The sequence below is a fragment of the Podarcis muralis genome, chromosome 9 (assembly GCF_964188315.1).
Source record: "Podarcis muralis chromosome 9, rPodMur119.hap1.1, whole genome shotgun sequence".
NCBI classification, from domain to species: domain Eukaryota; kingdom Metazoa; phylum Chordata; class Lepidosauria; order Squamata; family Lacertidae; genus Podarcis; species Podarcis muralis.
Window position 1 is genome coordinate 77,786,303 of NC_135663.1, and position 20,740 is coordinate 77,807,042.

Here is a 20,740-nt window from a genome sequence, read left to right on the forward strand (position 1 = left end):
TTCTAATTTGCATTCAGTTGAATTGTTCACCCCTCCTTTATATCTTCATTGATATACTATATGTTCTTGATTATATAAATAAAAAGGAATTGTTTTTTTTAAAGAGTTGATGCCACATGGAACAAACTCTGGGACATGGCACTGCTGCACTCCCATCTTATACCAAGTTAGAGGAGCAATGCTTAAAATAGTGGGATGGTGCTATATGCCAGGACAGCCCCCTTGCACGTCTGAAATGGGTAAGGCCTATGACTTGTAAGTACAGGTTGCTGACTTGACTACAGTATTTGACTTTATAGGAACAAAACATTTTCTGGTGCTGAAGAGAAGCAACGAGAAACCATGCTGAGCTCTGCCCGTTAAGTGATTTACTGTATTTGTATACGTTACCAGATGTCCCCGGATTTATATTTTAAGTGTTGTAGATTTATTAGTAGGGAATGAATGTTGTTGTGATTGGTTCAGTAGCACAAGACACATCATATGGGGACTTCTGGTGAGGCAAAATGGCGGGCGCCATGGCAGCGAGCAGGAGCAGCTCCTGAAGCCAGCCAGAGCCAACTGCGCAGACTGCCACTGCCGCCACCGCCAAGGGGGAAACGGGGACGCCCAGCGTGTCAACTGGGGAAACCACTGACACCGCCCCCCCCGCAACCCAAATCCATCCGGGAGCAAGAGCACCCAGCCATCTGGCCAACTGCCCACAGAAGATATTACTTCTTTTTTTAAAAAGAAAAAACTTTTTAAAATGACATTTTTTTTCCTCTTAAAAAAAAAAGTGTCCCTGGATTCTTTGAAAAAAATCTGGTAACCTTATTATACGTTTCAGAACTAACTTCTAACAAATTGCTTTATTTGTCCACTAGTAAGCTATAGTCTGTGGGTTAAACTACAGAGCCTAGGACTTGCCGATCAGAAGGTCGGTGGTTTGAATCCCCACGACGGGATGAGCTCCCGTTGCTCAGTCCCAGCTCTTGCCAACCTAGCAGTTCGAAAGCATGCCAAAGTGCAAGTGGATAAATAGGTACCGCTCCAGCGGGAAGGTAAACCGCGTTTCCGTGCGCTGCTCTGGTTTGTCAGAAGCGGCTTAGTCATGCTGGCCACATGACCCAGAAGCTCCCTTGGCTTGTAAAGCGAGATGACCGCTGCAACCCCAGAGTCGGTCACGACTGGACCTAATAGTCAGGGGTCCCTTTACCTTACTAAGCTATAGTCCAAAATCAGAACAAGCAGATAGGATTGTGTGGGCTATGCTGACTGCAGCTGGGCCTGAGACTGAAAAGAACCCAAGGAATTTCTCAAGTACTGATGCATTCCTGTCCTTTTCTTCCACAAGTTTTACACCTGGAGATAGTTGCTGTATGCCAGAAATGTGTGCTGTGAAAACTGATAATCTCGTAAAAGCGTCAGCCTTCACAACATCTTCCCCCAAAATTTGGCCACACTATTTTATTAACTCATTCTGCATTCTTGTAGATGTGTATTTAGCGTTGCGCATTTAGCCCATTGTTGTAAACTATGAGTTACAGCTCATGGTTTGTTTCAAGTGAGGCAGGCTACAGGTCAGGGTTTTTGCAGGGTGCTGGGCCAAACCAGAGGTTAGTGCTGCAGCAAGACTGGTGCTGTGGGTTAAACCACAGAGCCTAGTACTTGCCGATCGGAAGGTCAGCGGTTCGAATCCCCGCGACGGGGTGAGCTCCCATTGCTCGGTCCCTGCTCCCGCCAACCTAGCAGTTCGAAAGCACATCAAAGTGCAAGTAGATAAATAGGTATCGCTCCGGCGGGAAGGTAAACGGCGTTTCCATGAGCTGCTCTGGTTCGCCAGAAGCGGCTTAGTCATGCTGGCCACATGACCCGGAAGCTGTATGCTGGCTCCCTTGGCCAATAAAGTGAGATGAGCGCCGCAACCCCAGAGTCGGCCACGACTGGACCTAACGGACAGGGGTCCCTTTACCTTTAAGACTGAGGAAGGAGTGAAGTGGTGGTGGTTTTGGTTCTGTGCACCAACATGATTGCTTCTACTTGCCAAGTTATGGTGTGGCTTAGCATTGCATGGAAACCTGGCTTTTCAGTGACAGTTGTACAATTCAAAATTTTTCTTTTATCCACCATTTTGGAAATGATTCTTCTCAGTTTAAAGAGAGAGGTTGAAGCATGAATGAATAGTAATAGCTGCTAATATTTGAGTTAGAAAGTACTATTCTCATAGATGTTAATGAAAGTTGCACACAGAAGGCAAAGCAATGACAGTTTTGCTTTTTTAAAAAAGCAGCATTAGCATTGGGTGCCTTAGTTTCCATTAGGAAAATTTCCAATGCCCCGCAACAACACAAGATTTTGAGTGGTATTAATTAGCAACCCGGGTTTGAGGTATCACTGAAATGCGCATTTTTGGGGTGCTGCAAAACATGAGGGTTGGGCTCTGCACAACTTTGGCACGGTTTGGAGTACATGTGAGAATGCTGAATTCTACGTGGTGTTACTACGAACCCTGGTTTGATGTAGCAGTTACTCAGTTCGGAGGAGGGAGTGCTGCAGCAGAAAGCAAGGTTTGGGCTGGAAATGCTTGCAAAGCTATTGCGGGGGATCCCAGATGTTGGGGTTCCAAGTTAATGCAGCAGGAAAACCTCCCCGGGGCAAGAGCCGGCCTTGCGCGCCGCCCTCCCCCTCGCGCCTCCCGGCCTTCCCCGGGGTGCGCAGGCCGAGCGGCGGCCGGCGAGGGGCGGGCAGGAAGCAGCTGGGCAGCGGAGCTCCTCCCGGGCCGGACGGGGAGGGGCTGCGGGGACGCGCGGCCAGCTTCGCGGGGACTCGCCCCGGCGCCCCGTCCGCGCCTCCGGGTGAGGCGGGTGGCCGGAGGGCGCGGCTGCCCAGACGGTTCCCAGGCGCTCTTCCCTGTCCCCCTTGGCCCTTCCCGGGCGGGCGAGGAGCGGAGAGCGCCTGGCGCGCCCCTCGCGGAAAGACTTACTCGGGAGTAAGCCCCACCCGCCGCCGGAGTTGCTGCCGGGAGGAGGCGGCTTTCCCCTCGGCGGGGCGGGGCGCGCTTGGCGACGAGAAGGCGGCCCCCTTGCGCGCCGGGCGCCGCTGCTGCTGGTGCTGGTTGGGCGCGCTGCTCTTCGCTCCGGGAGCTGCTGCTCGCCGACCAGAGGAGCGAGGGCGCGGCGGCGGCGGCGGGCGAGGTTGCGCCGAGTGGCTCGGGGCGCCGCGCTGGGTGGAGGCCGGGCGACCCGGAGTTGCTCCGAAGAGGCGGCTCTGCCGGGCGAGGTAACTCTTTCGCGTCGAGGAAAAAGGCTCCCGGCGTCATGTATGTCTCTTACTCAGCATATTTGGAGCTGAGCCTGGCGCTTCTCAAGCTGTATTTATGAGAAGCCACATTAAACCCCCAGCGCGTCTTTTCGGGCGCCCTGCGCTCTCCCTTTCCACTCCCGCATTGGATTCCCCTCTCCCAGCCCAGAACCAGAAAGTTGACATTTCTTCCATCTCCCCCTCGCCTTTTGTGGAGACCTCTCTTAGCGGGGTTGCTGTCTGAGCAGACAATTGTTCCGATTTCCTTTTGAACAGTAACTTTAAAATTAATGTGCCTTTTCCCAAATCTTTGGCTCCGAGGCGGTTCGTTCATTTTGGCATGCAGAGCGAGCTGCTTATTTATTGGCGGCGGTGAGGATAAACGGGGAAACCTTCCTTTCCCTCATTTCAGCTTTCCCCTTGCATTGAGAATTTGCCCTTGTTTTTATAGTTCTGGCAACTCTTTGCAGCGGCTGCGCTTGGGCCACAAGCAGAAATGGAAGCCGCCGGCTGGAGCTGTGTCTCTGCGCCGCCTTTCGGCGCTTGGCTCCCGGGCGCAGCGAGCTGGCTCCGTGTCCCGCGAGAAATTCAAGAACTAAACCGGACAGCTGCAGAGGCGGCTTTTGTAGCTTCAGTATCAGCATGGAAAACTTTGAACAGTGCCCGCTGAACTGACCTTGTAAAAACAATTCTGCTTGTAACAACCTAATAATGTTCGACGGATATTCTGAAACTTGCATAGGCTTCATATTTTCGGATTTGTTATTTTATCGGGTGGTAATACTTGTAGTCTGCTCTTTGCATTTGAGACTGCCTATCCTAGAGGAAAAACTGGCTGTCAGACGAATAATTATGCCCCTGGGATAACCAGACTCCAGTTTTTGCCCATAGTTATCTCTATGGAATCTTGTAAACAAGACTCCTTCCCTCTAGTTGCCAACATGAGTAGCTAAGTGCTGGCAGGATGGGAGCCAGATCTGGGTGCCTGAGAAGCAAGAGGCAGGCTTGGGTGAATCCTGAGGTATGTGGAAGTATAAAACCTCTTTTTTTAATCCCAAAGGGGCAACCCCCACCCTAGAAAAATCCACTGCTGTCTGAGAATGCTTATTCAGGGGCAACAAAACGTGTCATTTCTGTTGGGCAGGGGGCAGAGAAAGGAATTGCCCATTTTGAGCTCCTTATTGTATCCTGGATAGTACTATTATTGTAGTTTAGCTGGAATCCTGAGCAAGAACACTCCTGATCAGATACTGCAGCATTTTTCTGTAGGTCCATCTTGTGTTCCTTGGTCATCTTAACTGGCAGTAGAGGTTAGTATTTTTTAAAGCATCAATCTAATCAATATATAATATAGATTATATAAGCCACTAGAAGCAATACAATCACCAGCTGGTTTGAGACTTGCAGTTAGCTAAATGCAATCAGTTTTGAGTGCATCTGTTCAGGGTTCTAGCTCCACACCTGGTGAACATGCTCAGTCCTCATTGGCTGCTTTTGTTGCTGTTTTCTCTATGGCCAAGGCACATTTATGCCTGGCTCAGTTTCCCCACTGATGTTTATGGACATTTCTTTCTTCCTGGCATTATTTAAAAATAGCTTCTCATTGTGAACCAAGCAGCTCCCTCTCCAGACATTGAGATCTCCCACTGAATGGATATCTAAATACCAAATGATATAGCTATGGTTCTCCATGATCACATTTCAACTGCTCCATTTCATTCCCCTCACCACCCAGTTTACAGGCTTCTTCTTCTTCTTTTTCTTCTTCTTCTTCTTCTTCTTCTTCTTCTTCTTCTTCTTCTTTGTTTTCAACATTCCATGCCACTCATCCGTTATGGGGCTATTTGGGGGATTCCTCTGTTAGGTTCCCCTTCTTTTTTTATCCCCTGCACAAAATGGTCACTGCCCGTGGTGTATTTGGTCAAGCAGCTGACAGGCATGCGAAGCCTCATAAGGAGGAGAGGGTGACTACTAATTTCCTCTTCTTGCATCCAGATCCTTGTAAACAGATACCGGGTGGGTCAAAATCTCTCTATGTTAGAACTTACTACACCTCCTGATACGAGCAGCAGTCAATGTTATGAGCTTCTTGCTGAGTAAAAACATGTACCTTGAATGAGAGCAAATGCTTAGAAAGATGATCTGGTGTAATATGACCCATATTTATTGAAAGGGGGGGGTCAGTTCAGGGCTCTTGTTTGAAGAAGTAGGGGGAAAACAATTTCCAGCATGATCCTATGCATGCTTCCTTGGTAAGCTGGAATAGGATTGCCGCATTTCTCTATGAAATACATTTTGTATTTAGTTTGCTTTTCTCTCAAAAGATAAGCATTAGACCTTGATCAATTCCATATGCATTACTATTTTATTATTTTCATGGTTAAGAAATTAAAAACAGCACACAGTGCCTATAAACTTTCTCCAATCTCTGTTATTTCTAATCTGTAGCAGAAATGGATTCCAAACAAGATCCTGCTTCAGGCACCCATTACACTCAGCTTGGAAGATCCCAACTAAATGCAGCTGCTGGTCCTGAAGGCCAAGGTGAGGGAAATCAACAACCTTGATCATCTTCTGGAGATCTAGTTCTTGTCTACTTACCGTATTTTTCGCCCTATAGGGCGCACCGGCCCATAGGACGCACTTTTTTTGGGGGGGGAATAAAGGGGGGAAAATAGCCCCCCCCAAGCCCCAAAGAGCAAAGAAGCCATGACAGCGAGCGGGATGGATCCCGCTCGCTGTCCTGGCTTCGTTTTTAGCCTCGGGGCTGGGGGTCCGGGAGCGAAGGCGAGGTTGCGCAACCTCGCCATCGCTCCCGGAGCTTGCGGGGCTGGGGCGGGGGAAGCCGGAGAGCGAGAGGGGTCGGTGCGCACCGACCCCTCTCGCTCTCCAGGCTTCAGCGAAAGCCTGCATTCGCCCCATAGGACGCACACACATTTCCCCTCCATTTTTGGAGGGGGAAAAGTGTGCCCTATAGGGCGTCACACTGGCCACGTGACCCGGAAGTGTCTCCGGACAGCGCTGGCCCCCGGCCTATAGAGTGAGATGGGCGCACACCTAGAGTCGGACACGACTGGCCTTCGGGCAGGGGTACCTTTACCTTTACCTTTATAAGGCGAAAAATACGGTAGTTCCACCTCAGTTTGCCAAACAGGCAGAAAGGGATGGTTGAGATGAACAGAACGCTTGAAGCGTGAAATGGATTGTACTTGCTGTGAAATAGGGTTTTGGCACTTTCTCAAGTTGTAGCGCAGGGGCAACTTTCCTGCTTGGAAGGCGGAAAGGCTGGTGGGGGGCTTCCTTGCCCAGCCAAAACACCCAGAGTGCATTGGCCAAGCAGGAGCCAGCTGGACAGACCCTGCACCTCTTTCCTGTGGCTGCCGTGTGCACCTCAGCCTCATAGTGGCCAAAGCAGCATGGGGAGGGACAGGTTGACACAGTGCTTTTTTCTTCTATATTGATTAGGGCTGAAGATCTCCTTTCATGCTTAAAAATACTCTGTGTGTTGGATTTCCCATCTGTAAAGAAAATGCCTTCAGTTCATGGAAGATCCTGAGATCCAGTGGGATTCCCTGCAGGGGGAGTGGAGGAAGTGATTTTTGCCACATTTCCCCTTTCCTGCCTGCCATCTCATGGGGTCATGAAAGGCCCCAAAAGGCCCTTTCAGCCCTTTGGAGCAGATTTTCTTGGGGCTGCGGGGAGATGGATGAATTGCCTCCCCTCATCCTTCCTCCTCTATAAGCTGAATTGTGATGATTCCAAATCTGGATCAAACTCTATGTAAATGACTTTCATTGTTCTCTGAATAATTGGTGCCACATTTTAAAAAAATCAAATTATCCTTTGTAACATGTCTTTTTTATTTCATTCTTGTGAGGTGTCAAGTGATTTGGCCCTTTTATTCCTCCACCTACATATCTTAAATGTGCTTCTTATTACTGTCACTGTGGGCGTAGAAATGTCATCCCCTTGGCACTTAGTGTGCCTGATAGCTTTTAGTTGAGGTGTGACTAACTCTCCAGTGATCACAGATGCTTGCGTAGCAATATCTCAGAATTCTTTCAGTGACTCTTGCTTCCGTGTAACACATTTAGAATGGGATTTTAAGGATGCCAAAACACCTATGGATACTTTCCTCCTGACACAAACATAAACAAAATCCCATTCTGTAGTGGGATGGCATGTTTGTCATTGCTGCTGAAAACTGAATATAAGATGTTAATAATACTGTGTGGATTTCTCTCTTCACTCTCAGTATTGCTGACCAGTAGATACATCTACTTTAGTTAAGTAGCTTTCTTTTTTCGCATTTTCATAGTTACAGCAAAATCAACTGCATTTCTTGTTTAGTCTAGTAAATAGCTAATCTCTTCATCATTTTTAGGGGGGAGAACACATTTATTGCATGTGCTGACTCCTGCTTTGCAGAAGATTATTTATGTATTTGTTTATTTGAGGGCTGCTGAAGGACATTGCCAAAAGCAGGTGGGATATGGAGAGACAATGACACTTTGGGAGCAGTTTCCTACTTCCTGATTGGAGAGAGACTGAAGGAGCTGAGCAACAAAAAACACTTTTTTTTACCCCAGTGGGAATATAATAATAATAATAATAATAATAATAATAATAATAATAATTTATTTATACCCCGCCCATCTGGCTGGGTTTCCCCAGCCATTCTGGGCGGCTTCCAACAAAATATTAAAATACAGTGGTCTGATAAACATTAAATGTTTTCCTAAACAAGACTTCCTTCAGATGTCTTCTAAAAGTCTGGTAGCTGTTCTTCTCTTTGACATCTGGTGGGAGGGCGTTCCACAGGGCGGGTGCCACTAGCGAGAAGGCCCTCTGCCTGGTTCCCTGTAACTTGGCTACTCATAGTGAGGGAACTGCCGGAAGGCCCTCACAGCTGGACCTCAGTGTCCGGGCAGAACAATGGGGGTGGTGGAGCAACAACTTGGTTTGGGGGGGGTTGTTTGTTTTTTGAGTTTGAGCAAGTGGCTACTCTCCTCCCTCTAAGGCAGGCATGGGCAAACTCGGTCCTCCAGATGTTTTGGGACTACAATTCCCATCATCCCTGACCACTGGTCCTGTTACTAGGGATCATGGGAGTTGTAGTCACAAAACATCTGGAGGGCCAAGTTTGCCCATGCCTGCTCTAAGGGTATCTCTAAATGGAGCAGTGCCCTGGATGGCCACGAAATTTTACAATGTCCCCTGAGATCTGTTTGCTGGTGGTAACGGAGCATGACTCTCCTTCCACAGAACTGGCAGGCCCAAAAAGAATTTGAGGTAGTGTTGTTCTGCTTAACTCTTGCAAATGGTATATCTTTCAAGGGTCTTTGGGAGGGGGGCCTGAAAGAAGTAGCAGTGGAACCTTGCACCCTCTTTATTCTGTGGTGGCCAGGCATCTGACCATGCAAGAAGTAAGCGAGTGCCCCAGGATCTCAGATCCGTGGTGTGTCTGCTGTGGTCTTTAGCAGGTGCCCATCATACTAACCCTGTTAACATTCGTTTGGGTACAAGTTGCAGTGTAAGCACAGATAGTTCTAATCAGGATTTATCAAAGCTGTTTGATCAATGTAGTTTAAGAATGGAACGGGATTTGATACGTAGGATGTGGCCTGGTCCCTCCATGTGTAGCAGGATATTTATTCAGCCACAGAACTTGCTTCGAGGAGTATAAATACACTCTAGAGAAGCGAAGAGTCTGTACTTGTTAGATGAAATATCTACCAGTGATTCGAAAGCAGAAGTTTCTATGTTAATTGCAAAGGGCTTGAGGGCCTGAATAGCCAGTGTGATGAAGGCATGTCTGCCACTAATAATGAAAGCTTTGCACCTACTTCCCTGCTGTAATGCCTGCTGGAACCCAGAGATTTCCCTACACTTTGTTGGTCACTGCTGTTGGAGGCTGAGGAAATTCCCTCTTTCCAGCTGTTTCACCCCTTACTATTTTTTCAAAAGCAGGTTGATTTGCTTGGGAATTATAAACCACTGAGCCTTGGGCTTGCCGATCGGAAGGTCGGTGGTTCGAATCCCCAGGATGGGGTAAGCTCCCGTTGTTCGGTCCCGGCTCCTGCCAACCTAGCAGTTTGAAAGCACGTCAAAGTGCAAGTAGATAAATAGGTACCGCTCCGGCAGGAAGGTAAACGGCGTTTCCATGCGCTGCTTTGGTTCGCCAGAAGCGGCTTAGCTATGCTGGCCACATGACCCGGAAAAACTGTCTGCGGACAAACGCCGGCTCCCTCGGCTTATAGAGCGAGATGAGCGCCCCAACTGTCAGGGGTCCTTTACCTTTTTAATTTGATAATCTGTTTGAAAATAATTTCTGCATAAAAATGTGATAGTACTGCTTAGTTTTCCTGAAATTGTGAGAGCTGCTGCTAATAAGGGGACTAGCCATGGAACCAAGGGAGAAAAAGATGAGGACGTCTGATGGACTTGCTTCAGATTGAATGTGGAAGAAGAGTTTCTTCATCATCCACTAAATTGCAGGAAGGTGTATTGCTTTTAAAGAGTTAAGAAGAAATATTGCTGCCGGTTTCTTTCCTTCCAAGAATTAAGAAGGTGACCTTTGTAAAGTATGTGCTTGTTTTGAAGACTGGCCGTGCATTTGCATGAGTCAGAGCTTTTCGAAAGGCCCATTTTCATGCTGAACATAAACTTATCATCCAAACAAAGATGAATTGCCTTCCAGAGGAGATGGAGAAAGAAAGAAAATGAAAATATACAAGCAGCTATGGTGGTCCTGAGACACAGTTTTTCAGCGCATTGCACTGTTCTTACGAAAACAAACCATGACGCTTTCTGGCCTAGAGAGAAAGTCGAAATGGTGACTCACTTGCTGCTGTTCCAGTGTAGCAGAGCTAGTACTATACAGTGGTACCTCGGGTTACAGACGCTTCAGGTTACAGACTCCGTTAACCCAGAAATAGTACCTCGGGTTAAGAATTTTGCTTCAGAATGAGAACAGAAATCGCGCGGCGGCAGCACAGCAGCAGTGGAAGGCCTCATTAGCTAAAGTGGTGCTTCAGGTTAAGAACAGTTTCAGGTTAAGAACAGACCTCCAGAACGAATTAAGTTCTTAACCAGAGGTACCACTGTATCCACAGATCCACACCATCCCTTTAAAGCACTTAGACCACTTTAACAGTCATGGCTCCTCCCATAGGATCCTGGGGAGATTCTTAATGGTGCTGTCCGCACACAGCTAAAATTCCCAGCACCGTTGACAAACTACAGCTTCCAGGATTCTGCATAAATCTTAAAGTGGCACAAGAGTATTTTAAATATGTCGCAAGATATAGGACATAAATATACAATTTGAGGATTGGGAAAAGTTGTGGAAGGTGGATTTGAAATTTACAGATAGTTCTCTCTTGAAAGAAAACTATATGAAAATGATCTATAGATGGTATATCACACCAGTACAAATGGAAAAAATGTACAAAACGGGGTCAAATACATGTTGGAAATGGAAAGAAAAAGAAGGTACTTTGTACCATATGTGTTGGGAATGTAGAGAAGTTAAAAAATTTTGGGAGATGATACATAACAAATTGAAAAAAAAATGTTTAAAATGACATTTGTAAAGAAACCAGAAGCGTTTTTGTTAGGGATTTTAAGACGAAACCTGCCAAGAAAAACAAATAATCTATTTATGTATGCAACAATAGCAGCAAGAGTCTTGTTAGCACAAGGTGGAAGAATGAGGAAACCGCAACGAAGAACAATGGCAAGAAAAACGGATGAGTTATGTGGAGTTGGCAAAGTTGACATATAAATTACGTGAGAAGGACAATTGTGACTTCAAGGAAGAATGGGATCTTTTTACAAACTATCTAAAAAAAACCAACAAAATGATTTGGACTCCTTGACAGGTTTTGAATAAACATCCACAAATTTATTACTAGAATATATGACAGATAAGGCAAAGATATGTACAATTTTTAACATGCAGAGAATATGTTCAAACAAATCAGAGTGGGGAGCTGAGGGAAGTCTTTAGCGGATGGGATGGGAGAGGGAGGGGGGAATAAAAGGGGGGAAGTACCCTTTTTTTTTTGCTCTATAAGACTCACTTTTTCCCTCCTAAAAAGTAAGGGGAAATGTGTGTGCGTCTTATGGAGCGAATGCAGGCTGCGCAGCTATCCCAGAAGCCAGAACAGCAAGAGGGATCGCTGCTTTCACTGCGCAGCAATCCCTCTTGCTGTTCTGGCTTCTGAGATTCAGATTTTTTTTTCTTGTTTTCCTCCTCCAAAAACTAGGTGCGTCTTGTGGTCTGGTGCGTCTTATAAAGCGAAAAATACAGTAATTGGTTATTTTGACTGATAATTTGTTTTGTTAATAAAAAAATAATTTTTTTTAAAAAAAGAGTATTTTAAATATGTTGTGTGCCTGTGACCAAGATCCAGTTTGGGTTAACTAATTTATTACTAATGCCAGGTGCAGCATCATTGTTTGTAAAGAGCTGGAGATTTGACTTGCATTCCTGAAAAACTGAGTTTCAAGCGTCAGTGAGTACGTGATCTGCTCAAGCTGTGCAGGTGGCCCAGTGGTTGTAGATGGGGCCAGTCTCAATGCTCCTTTAGTAAACGCAAGTCTTTTTTTGCCTGCCTTCTGTAGAGACTGTGATGGAGGAACCAGAGGAGCTCTTTGAAGAACTTCTGGAAAGAGCAAAAGCTGGGGAACCTAAAGCACAGACAGAGGTAATTTTTCATGGTTGTCACTTTCCTGTATAGCTCCCTTTAAATAGTGCTGGATGCCCTTTTTCTAATTATAGTTTAAAGTCTTACGCTGTAGTTGTAACTTCATAGGGTTATAAATGGCGTTGCGCTGAATTTTCAGAGATTCCATTTTTACTACAGAAGCTTGCAACTTGGAAAGATGTGAAACACAGGAGGGAAAGCATCTATTCCAGTCGTGGGATAGCACCAGTCTTTTCCCCCACTGCCCAGGTGAGGGCTGACCAGGACTTCATCCTGTCTTTGACTTAGAGCAACATATTTGTTCACTCCTACCCAGCTGTGTTACATCAAACACAGGAATAGATGTCAGCCGGGTTCGTTTTGAAAGGAATCCTTGGTTCGCTGGTACTTTTCTTTCAATATGAAGTATTCTATGGAATATGGCTGTTCGTAAGGAGAACCCTGATTTGGTCGCAGAAGAGAATTGTAGGATCATAGAGTTGTAGAGGTGGAAGAAACCCTATTTAAATTAAAACAAAAAATAAAAATCTTTTTTCTATGTTTGTATAGGTGGGGAAGCATTACCTGAAGCTTGCAGAAGACCAGGATGAGGAGCTGAACAGTTGCAGTGGGGTGGAGTGGTTGATCCTTTCTGCCAAGCAGGGACGAAGGGAAGCTGTTAAACTGCTGAGGAGATGTTTAGCGGAAAGAAGAGGTATACATCCCTCCTGGTCCTTGACAATTAACACCTCCATTGTGAATTTCAAGAGACTTCTTTTGAGCTTCCTCAAGGATAAGCATGTTAGGAAAATCTCAAGATTTATTTTTATTCTATTTATCCTGTGTGCTATGATCCTCCTTGCTAGGTGGGATCTACACACATATTAAAAAAAATGCTGTGAAAATGCTTTTTAAAAAATACGTTTTGTAAAATATATTGAATTTTCCATAGCTCACCATCGCCATCTAATGTCACATTTGCATATTGCACTTTACAACGTTTTATTTGCAGCTGTATAGCTCAGTCCCTAGTCCCTGTTTAGCGGTCTAGCAGCTTCGTTTTGAACTTGTTGGAGCATGTGGGTTTTCATCAAAGGCAAAACCCAGCAAGAATGCACTGCAGCCTCTGAGCCTGCAAATTACTAGACAGAGTTTGAGTAACTGAGGTTATGCAGTCTTTGTTCAGGAAAGCCCACAGTTAGTATATTAGCCTTGGCTAACAAAGGGCAATCCATAACACTGAAGCCACTTGATCCTTTAGCAACAGTTATAGATCCAAGAGCTTTTCCAAGCTGCACACCCCATGGTTATGGTGGAGTGAAGCCGTTTGCACAAGTCATTGAACAACATATTCCTGAATAGACGAACCACCCTCCATCAACACCCTTTTGGCCTTCCTCTAGTCCAGGGGAAAATGTGTGTGGCTGGTGGCGTGCTTGGCTACATTTTCATTCTTTGTGCGCAGCCACTAACAAGGGGAAGACAAGATTCTTATATTCCAAGAATCTGCAGTTTTGTATACACTTTTAAAGGCCAGACGAGCAGTATGCAGAGGAATACTTAGTATTTACCAACAGAAAGAAAATAATTAGGGTTTTTTTTAATGGCATAAGGTTGGAGAAGGGTTGTTGGTCTTGGCTACAATGAGAACCAGAAAGTGCATGTGATTTTTGCAACTCCATTTGCCTCGCTCTCATGATCAGACTTGGCATCAGTCCCATGTCATGATCAGGCAAAATTAACTTCTCTACTCATCAACAAAACTCTTTTGGGTATGTAATTTGTTAAGAAGCGTCTTTGTTCCAAAGGGTATGTAGAGATGCCTTCTGTAAAATACAGTGTGAATTAAGGAGTTGCCTACTTACTTTAGCTATATAAAGATGTGAATTTAGAGTCTATGCGAGTAACCTAACTCTGGTTTGAAATGTGAGTTAGTTTTTGCAAGCATTTTGATATCTTTTGAAGTGACAAATTATTAAAAGGTGTCAACTCTTCCCTCAGCCTAGAAGGTGGGATAATCGTACCCAATTCATTTTCTTTCTTTACTTGAGGCATCACTTCAGAGAATGAACAAGAAGTGAAGAAATTATCATCAGAGACTGATTTAGAAAGAGCCGTGAGAAAGGCTGCGTTAGTCATGTACTGGAAACTAAACCCAAAGAAGAAAAAGCAGTTGGCTGTTTCAGAACTATTAGAAAACGTTGGCCAAGTTGACAGCGAAGGTTTGTATCCAATATAATATAAAAGATGTACTGAACATGAATAATTCTTCCAAAATTAGAATGGTGCAATTAAACCTTTGCTGCAGGGAAAATTGCTTAAGAGAAAAAAATGTTGCAGTGATAGTCATAGATATTATTTCATTAAAACATGCATGTGAAAGAGCACATGAACTTCACTGTGCTTTCTGAGAATGTAAAGTGCCTGGAAACAATAGTACCTTATCTATTATGACCATGAGAAACAGTCTTTAAACTGAGTAAGACCATGATCCATCTAGCCTAGTATTTTTGCCCCTGTCTGGCGGACTCCTCCAGATTCTCAAGAAGAGACAGGTCCTTCCCAGTCCTATTTCCCAAGAACTGGAGATGCCCAGGAATCATAAGAATGAGTTGATTGATCTGTTAGGTAAATTACATATTCTTTTTCATTAATTGGAATATATATATATATATTTAAAAACCTATTATTTTTAACCCAAACCCTTATAAAACTTCAGGTAGCACACTTAGGCACAGTATTTTATTTCTGATGTGTTACTGTAATATAAAGTTGCCCTCAAAGTTTAAGTGACATTGTTTAGTTTTTCACACTATCTTCGCTCTCTTTGATTTCTCAAAAATTGCTCCTTCCTATGGCAAATAGGTTTCCATTTAAACAAGAGGCATTTTGGCTAATTAATCAACTTTACATTCTAATCCATTGAAAGCTGTTGATTGAATCCCTGTAGAATCAGCCTTTACATTGCTTTGTTAAAACATGGGGGCCACAGCTATTTTGAAAGAGCAGATTGCTATGCTACACAATTGACTGGTGCAGTATGTATATCGTTTGGGTGAGTTTCTCTTTCTTTGAATTTTCCCACTGATGCTGTGTGAAATACCTTGAACAAACAGGTGGTGAGGAACAGACTGGTGGCCCAGTTCCAAAAGCCGTACAGAAGCAAAGAAGGATGCTGGAACGGCTGGTGAGCAGCGAATGTAAGGAAGCATTTCTTCTGTTAAAATTGGATCTTATACGCGGTTCGGGCTAATTCTTTTATCAGTTACCTTGTGAGAAAGATGTTGGAGATCATGTCCTCAGAATGTTTTCAGTTGGGCTCAGGGTGCGGTTTTCTAACGGTTGCCCTCCAGTACCCTGCTGTGCTGCTCCAAATTGTTTTCCTTCATGTTTGAGTCTTTTCCAAAGTGGGGAAGCAAAAACTTCCCATAAAGAGCCAGCAATGTTCAGCGAGTGGGGTGGGGGGGGGGGGACTTTGTTGGGGGAATTGGTGCACGGTCGCTGGGTGACCTTTGACCATTCACACTCTCATCATCATCATCATCATCATCATCATCAACTTTATTGCACTGGCATGGCATCATTCACAAAGGGAAGAAAAAGAAAAGCAACAATAACCATAAAAACCATAAAAACACCAGGCACTGCAAATACAATAAACCATGATCATGTCTCCTAGAAGTTATTTGTTGCATACGATAGAATAGCAGGGGGATCCCAGGTAGAATATGCCAGCTTAAATGTTCGAATCACCTGCATCATAACCTTACCACTCAGGGTTCTTATGGGGGAAACCTCAGATACTTTGCTTCTTTTTAGGAAGGGCAGAAGGGAGAGGGGCCTTGTGTCCATTCATTGAGGCAGAGGATGGGCAAATAGCTTCTTTTGAGTATCTGAACTTACCCCCTCAGGGGGGTTGCTAAAGCAGGGAATGTCATGCTCATTGAGCAGTGCAAGTTGCCTTTTCCAGCCTTAAGGGTTTGGATAATCATCGGGGCCCACCAATAGGATTCTTAAGCCTCTGGGAAAGGGCCACCTCCCCCCCCCCCACCTTAAAGGGGGAGATGAACCTTTTCTCTTAGCCTTCTTTATTCCAAGTGTCAAGACAGTTGTTGCTCAACATTTTCCACCATAACTGTTAAGTTTGAAGTTACAATTCTTTTTCTTTTTTCATAAAGTTATTAGTCCTAAACTTAGTTTTATAGATTCTCCCAATTTGCCTGACAAGAAAGGCATAATTACTAGTCTGAAACTTCCTTAGGATTATCACTTGGATCCTAAATGAAAACAACAAGAAAAAAACAGGCAAGAACTAAAAAGACTAAGATCCTGTTTATTTCACAGGATGTTTAAAGGGCTAGTTCATTCAAAGTTCCTGAAATCCACTTTTTAAAAGTAAAGGCATGGCAGTATTTTAATTATCTATTTGGAACTTGGGAATTATTTGTTTGGAACTTGGGAGTCATGGGCTTATCTTCATTTAGTTTACTCATTGGCCATGATGACTGGGACTGATGGAAGCTGGAGGACCACAGCTTCCCCATCGTTGGTTGATGAGATCAGCAGTTCAGGCCCATAGTTCAGGATTTGCATTTACTGGTGTATGTGACTGGCTGGCTTTGCAGAGTTTCATTTTGCTCTTCATCCTTCGATCGCCATGATAATTCTGAATATTTTCTAGAATTTTATTTCCTCCACAGGCCCCTGCGGCACTCATACAGTTGAATAGGCTTAAAGCTGCATAGTTAAGGACATAATAGTCTTGAACTCATGACTTAAATGGGAGAGTCAAAAGGAAGAGAGTTTTGCCACGTTTAAAATGTTGCTATCGGAATCAACTTTAAATCTAGTCTTGTTGGTTTATATGTGTTGTCACTGCTTAATAATCCACCATTAACTATTTTCTCTCAAGAAAAAAAAAGTTTTAGTAATGCATTTGGTGTTTACAACTTTCAGCTAAGAATTATATTGCCTTGGATGACTTTGTTGAAATTACCAAGAAGTATGCAAAAGGCATCATCCCAACCAACCTTCTGATGCAGGATGACGATGACGATGAACTGGCAGGAAAGAGTCCAGAAGACCTTCCTCTTCGACTCAAGGTGAAATTTTGTTTAAGAATTAAGTGAGGAGGGCCAAGGTTCTAAAGCAGTGTTCCCCAACCTTGGGCCTCCAGCTGTTTTTGGACTACAACTCCCATCATCCCTCGCTAGCAAGACCAGTGGTCAAGGATGATGGGAGTTGTAGTCCAAAAACAGCTGGAGGCCCAAGGTTGGGAGACACTGTTCTAAAGTGTGAGAATTGAATGTAGCCTCATTTTTTCCTTTCCTTTCAATTGCGTGCTCTCTCTCTCTCTCTCTCTCTCTCTCTGTGTGTGTGTGTGTGTGTGTGTGTTTGCACGCGCTCATCCTTCCCCAGTCACAACTCTCACTGCAGGATACTTATTGTAAAAAGCTTTAGCAGGTCCATTTCCACACTTCATTCTCCTTTTGAAGAGGTTGCTTTTCTGCTGGCAGCCAAAATTCTGTGTCTCATCTGTTTCCCACTATAGACTTAATTGATGAACTCATATAATCTGCCTGACCTCTGGTTTCTTTACACTCTCTTTCTTTTTCTCTATATAGACTCTCTACCACCTGGTCCTTGTCAGGCATTTGGGGGTTGGGTTTTTAAAAATTCCTTTAATTTGCAAACCTCTTCATATGTGGGGAGCCCCCCCTTCCCCAGTGTGTAGAACCCAGGTTGTCTCTGCAAAAATATATATTTTTAAAAGGACTCATTTCACTTCCATCTTGTATGTACTTGGATCACCTGAGTTCACTATTTCAATGGGATGAAATGGTGACAGGTTTTGTAATGTCTGTGGGCACTAGTTGAGAGCCCAACACAATGGCTATCACAATCAGCTTGCCGTTAAAAAGGAAGAAGAAGAAACTTCTGAAACAGCTGATCAGGTTTGGCTTGATTGTCCATTCTGTCCAGGGGACGTGGGGTGATACGTGATGCTACAAGAGAGTTGTTGCGTGAACTGCATTTTCTTTCTTTCTTTCCAGGTGATAAAGTTTCCACTTCATGCCATTATGGAAATCAAAGAGCACCTTATAGATCTTGCATCTAAAGCAGGAATGCATTGGCTGTCCACTATTATCCCAACACACCACATCAATGCTCTCATATTCTTCTTCATCATCAGTAACCTGACCATTGACTTCTTTGCATTCTTTATCCCACTAGTAATCTTCTATCTGTCCTTCATTTCCATGGTGATTTGCACCCTGAAAGTCTTTCAGGATAGCAAAGCTTGGGAAAACTTCCGCACCCTCACTGACTTGCTCCTTCGCTTTGAACCCAACCTGGATGTCGAGGAAGCGGAAGTGAATTTTGGCTGGAACCACTTAGAGCCCTACCTGTACTTCCTCCTCTCGGTGTTCTTTGTCATTTTCTCCTTCCCTGTAGCTAGTAAGGACTGGATACCCTGCTCCGAGTTGGCCACTATCTCTGTTTTCTTCATGGTGACAAGTTACATGAGTTTGGGCGCAAGTGCCGAGCCCTACACACGAAGAGCGTTGCTCACGGAAGTCGCAGCAGGTTCCCTCTCCTTATTGCCGGTTATACCTGTTCATTTGGGCCATTTGAAGCTCTTGGGGAAAACCTTTTACAGCATTCCTGTTGGCCACTTCTTTGTGCTGAATGTGAGCGTTCCTTGCCTTCTGTTTTTGTATTTGTTTTATCTCTTCTTCAGAATGGCACAGATGAGGAATTTCAAAGGCACCTATTGCTACCTGGTTCCTTATTTAGTGTGCTTCATGTGGTGTGAACTGTCAGTGGTGATTTTGAAAGAATCCTCTGGCATTGGGCTAATTCGTGCCTCCGTTGGCTACTTCCTTTTCCTCTTTGCTCTTCCTGTTCTCATGGTAGGCATTGCACTGATGTGCCTCGTCCACTTCATAAAATGGTTCATAACATTAGAGCTCATGAAAATTGTGGTAACTCTTCTGTTATGTGCTGTTCCGTTGCTTTTCCGATGGTGGACAAAGGCCAGCATCTCTGTGGTTGAAATTGTGAAATCCCTAACAAAGAGTTCTATAGTTAAGCTTATTTTGGTGTGGATTACTGCCATAGTGTTGTTCTGTTGGTTTTATGTGTACCGCTCAGAGGGGATGAAGGTGTATAACTCTACCTTGACATGGAATCAGTATGGGTTCTTGTGTGGTCCCCGGGCTTGGAAGGAAACTAACATGGCGCGCACCCAAATCTTATGTAGTCATCTGGAGGGCCATAGAGTGACTTGGATGGGAAGGTTCAAATACGTGAGAGTTACTGACATCGACAATAGTGCAGAATCGGCAGTAAACATGCTTCCTTTTTTTATTGGTGACTGGTTGAGGTGCTTGTATGGTGAAACATATCCAGCATGTGATCCCCAAAATGTAACCCTGGAAGAGGAGGAACTCTGTCGTCTAAAGTATCTGACGAAACACGACTGCCACATGAAAAGGTTTGACCGCTATAAATTTGAAATAACGGTAGGCATGCCTTTCAATGGAAGCAAGGTTATGGAAGAGGACGATGTCACCAAAGATATTGTGCTGAAGGCAAGCAACGAGTTTAAGAAGGTGTTATTGAACTTGAGGCAAGGAAGTGTCATTGAGTTCAGTACCATCCTGGAAGGCCGTCTTGGCAGCAAATGGCCTGTATTTGAGCTGAAAGCCATTTCTTGCTTGAATTGCATGTCTAAACTTTCTCCTGCAGGAAGGCATGTGAAACTAGAGCATGACTGGCGAAGCACCGTCCAGAAAGCGCTCAGATTTGCCTTTGATTTTTTCTTCTCCCCATTTTTGTCAGTTGCATGCTGAATTTTAATTGTCATATCTGCACAACCAAAGATTTGGCTTAAAAACAAGTTATAAAAATGCTTCAAAGGAATGAAATTAGTTTTGAGTACAATGCACAATGCCATCTTAGTAATTTCCGTGCTGGACATGTCTATATGTGAAAAACATTATTTGCCTATTAAAAGCATGAAAAAGTTTCTACAAGAGCTGATTTTTAACATCAGTCAGAGATATTAAAAGCACTTTATTTAGATAATTCACTCTTCCACTCTTCTGTACTTAAAGCTGACTTCATGGGTGACAACTGTCTAGTGCCAGTTATGTGGTGATTCATACAAAAATATTAACTGTGCTGAGATAGAAATCGTGTATTCGGTGTTGGAGAATGACAGACTTTTAAATCAGTCATCAGTTTTGCTGAAAGTATTCTTGAACAGGAAAGAAAAGTACTTTATGTGATCATGGTAGAAAGTCTGAATGGCTAATGTGTCGGAATCTGCGCTGAAGGTGGAAATGGACATCTAGCTAATGGTCTGTATATATGAATACAAACACAAAATTAAACAAGGATTCAAAATCTACATTATAAAGATTTGTAGTCTTATTTGAATGAACTTTTGTCTCACACAACTACCGTTCTAGATTTTACTTTTCGCTTAATAAGCGCAGTATCCCAGACTATGTTCAATGGACTACTATAGAGGCCTGCACCCCTCCCTCCTTATTGCCTTCAAGTATGAACAGGTACTTCGCTCCTGCTCTGTGCGAACTTCTTGAATATGCCAAAAGGAAATCCACAATTAGAGGGCAACTCCACAGATTTGGATAGCAGTGTGGCCACGCCCAGCATTTTAAATTGTGCTTCAAGAAATATGGCACCTGTCCTTTACTCAAAACCATTTCTGCTGCCACTTTCCAAGTAAAGGATTGGGT

At 44.2% G+C, this 20,740-nt stretch overlaps 1 protein-coding gene across 6 annotated transcripts; it reads left to right on the forward strand.

Annotated features, from left to right (window-relative positions):
• Positions 1 to 3,085: 3,085 nt before the first annotated feature.
• On the forward strand, positions 3,086 to 20,388 carry WFS1 (wolframin ER transmembrane glycoprotein). Of its 6 annotated transcripts, none has more exons than XM_077934486.1 (9): positions 3,086 to 3,175; positions 3,218 to 3,261; positions 5,731 to 5,826; positions 11,911 to 11,993; positions 12,543 to 12,687; positions 14,024 to 14,194; positions 15,089 to 15,172; positions 16,929 to 17,074; positions 18,026 to 20,388. In XM_077934486.1, the coding sequence occupies exons 3-9, from the start codon at positions 5,736 to 5,738 to the stop codon at positions 19,826 to 19,828; spliced, it is 2,523 nt and encodes an 840-aa protein (XP_077790612.1). In that variant the 5' UTR covers positions 3,086 to 3,175; positions 3,218 to 3,261; positions 5,731 to 5,735; the 3' UTR covers positions 19,829 to 20,388. The 6 variants fall into 6 exon arrangements, with proteins under 6 accessions (XP_077790612.1, XP_077790614.1, XP_077790613.1 ...); XM_077934488.1 differs by having other exon boundaries at positions 3,098 to 3,175; positions 5,734 to 5,826; XM_077934491.1 differs by having other exon boundaries at positions 3,159 to 3,175; positions 3,218 to 3,301.
• Positions 20,389 to 20,740: the final 352 nt, after the last annotated feature.

Bases quoted from the DNA above. Each gene is read 5' to 3' on its own strand.
- WFS1 (XM_077934486.1), top strand. From the start codon at position 5,736: ATGGATTCCAAACAAGATCCTGCTTCAGGCACCCATTACACTCAGCTT. The intron at 12,688-14,023 runs GTATACATCCCT...TCTTTACTTGAG, and splicing joins ATGTTTAGCGGAAAGAAGAG to GCATCACTTCAGAGAATGAA. The intron at 14,195-15,088 runs GTTTGTATCCAA...TTGAACAAACAG, and splicing joins TGGCCAAGTTGACAGCGAAG to GTGGTGAGGAACAGACTGGT.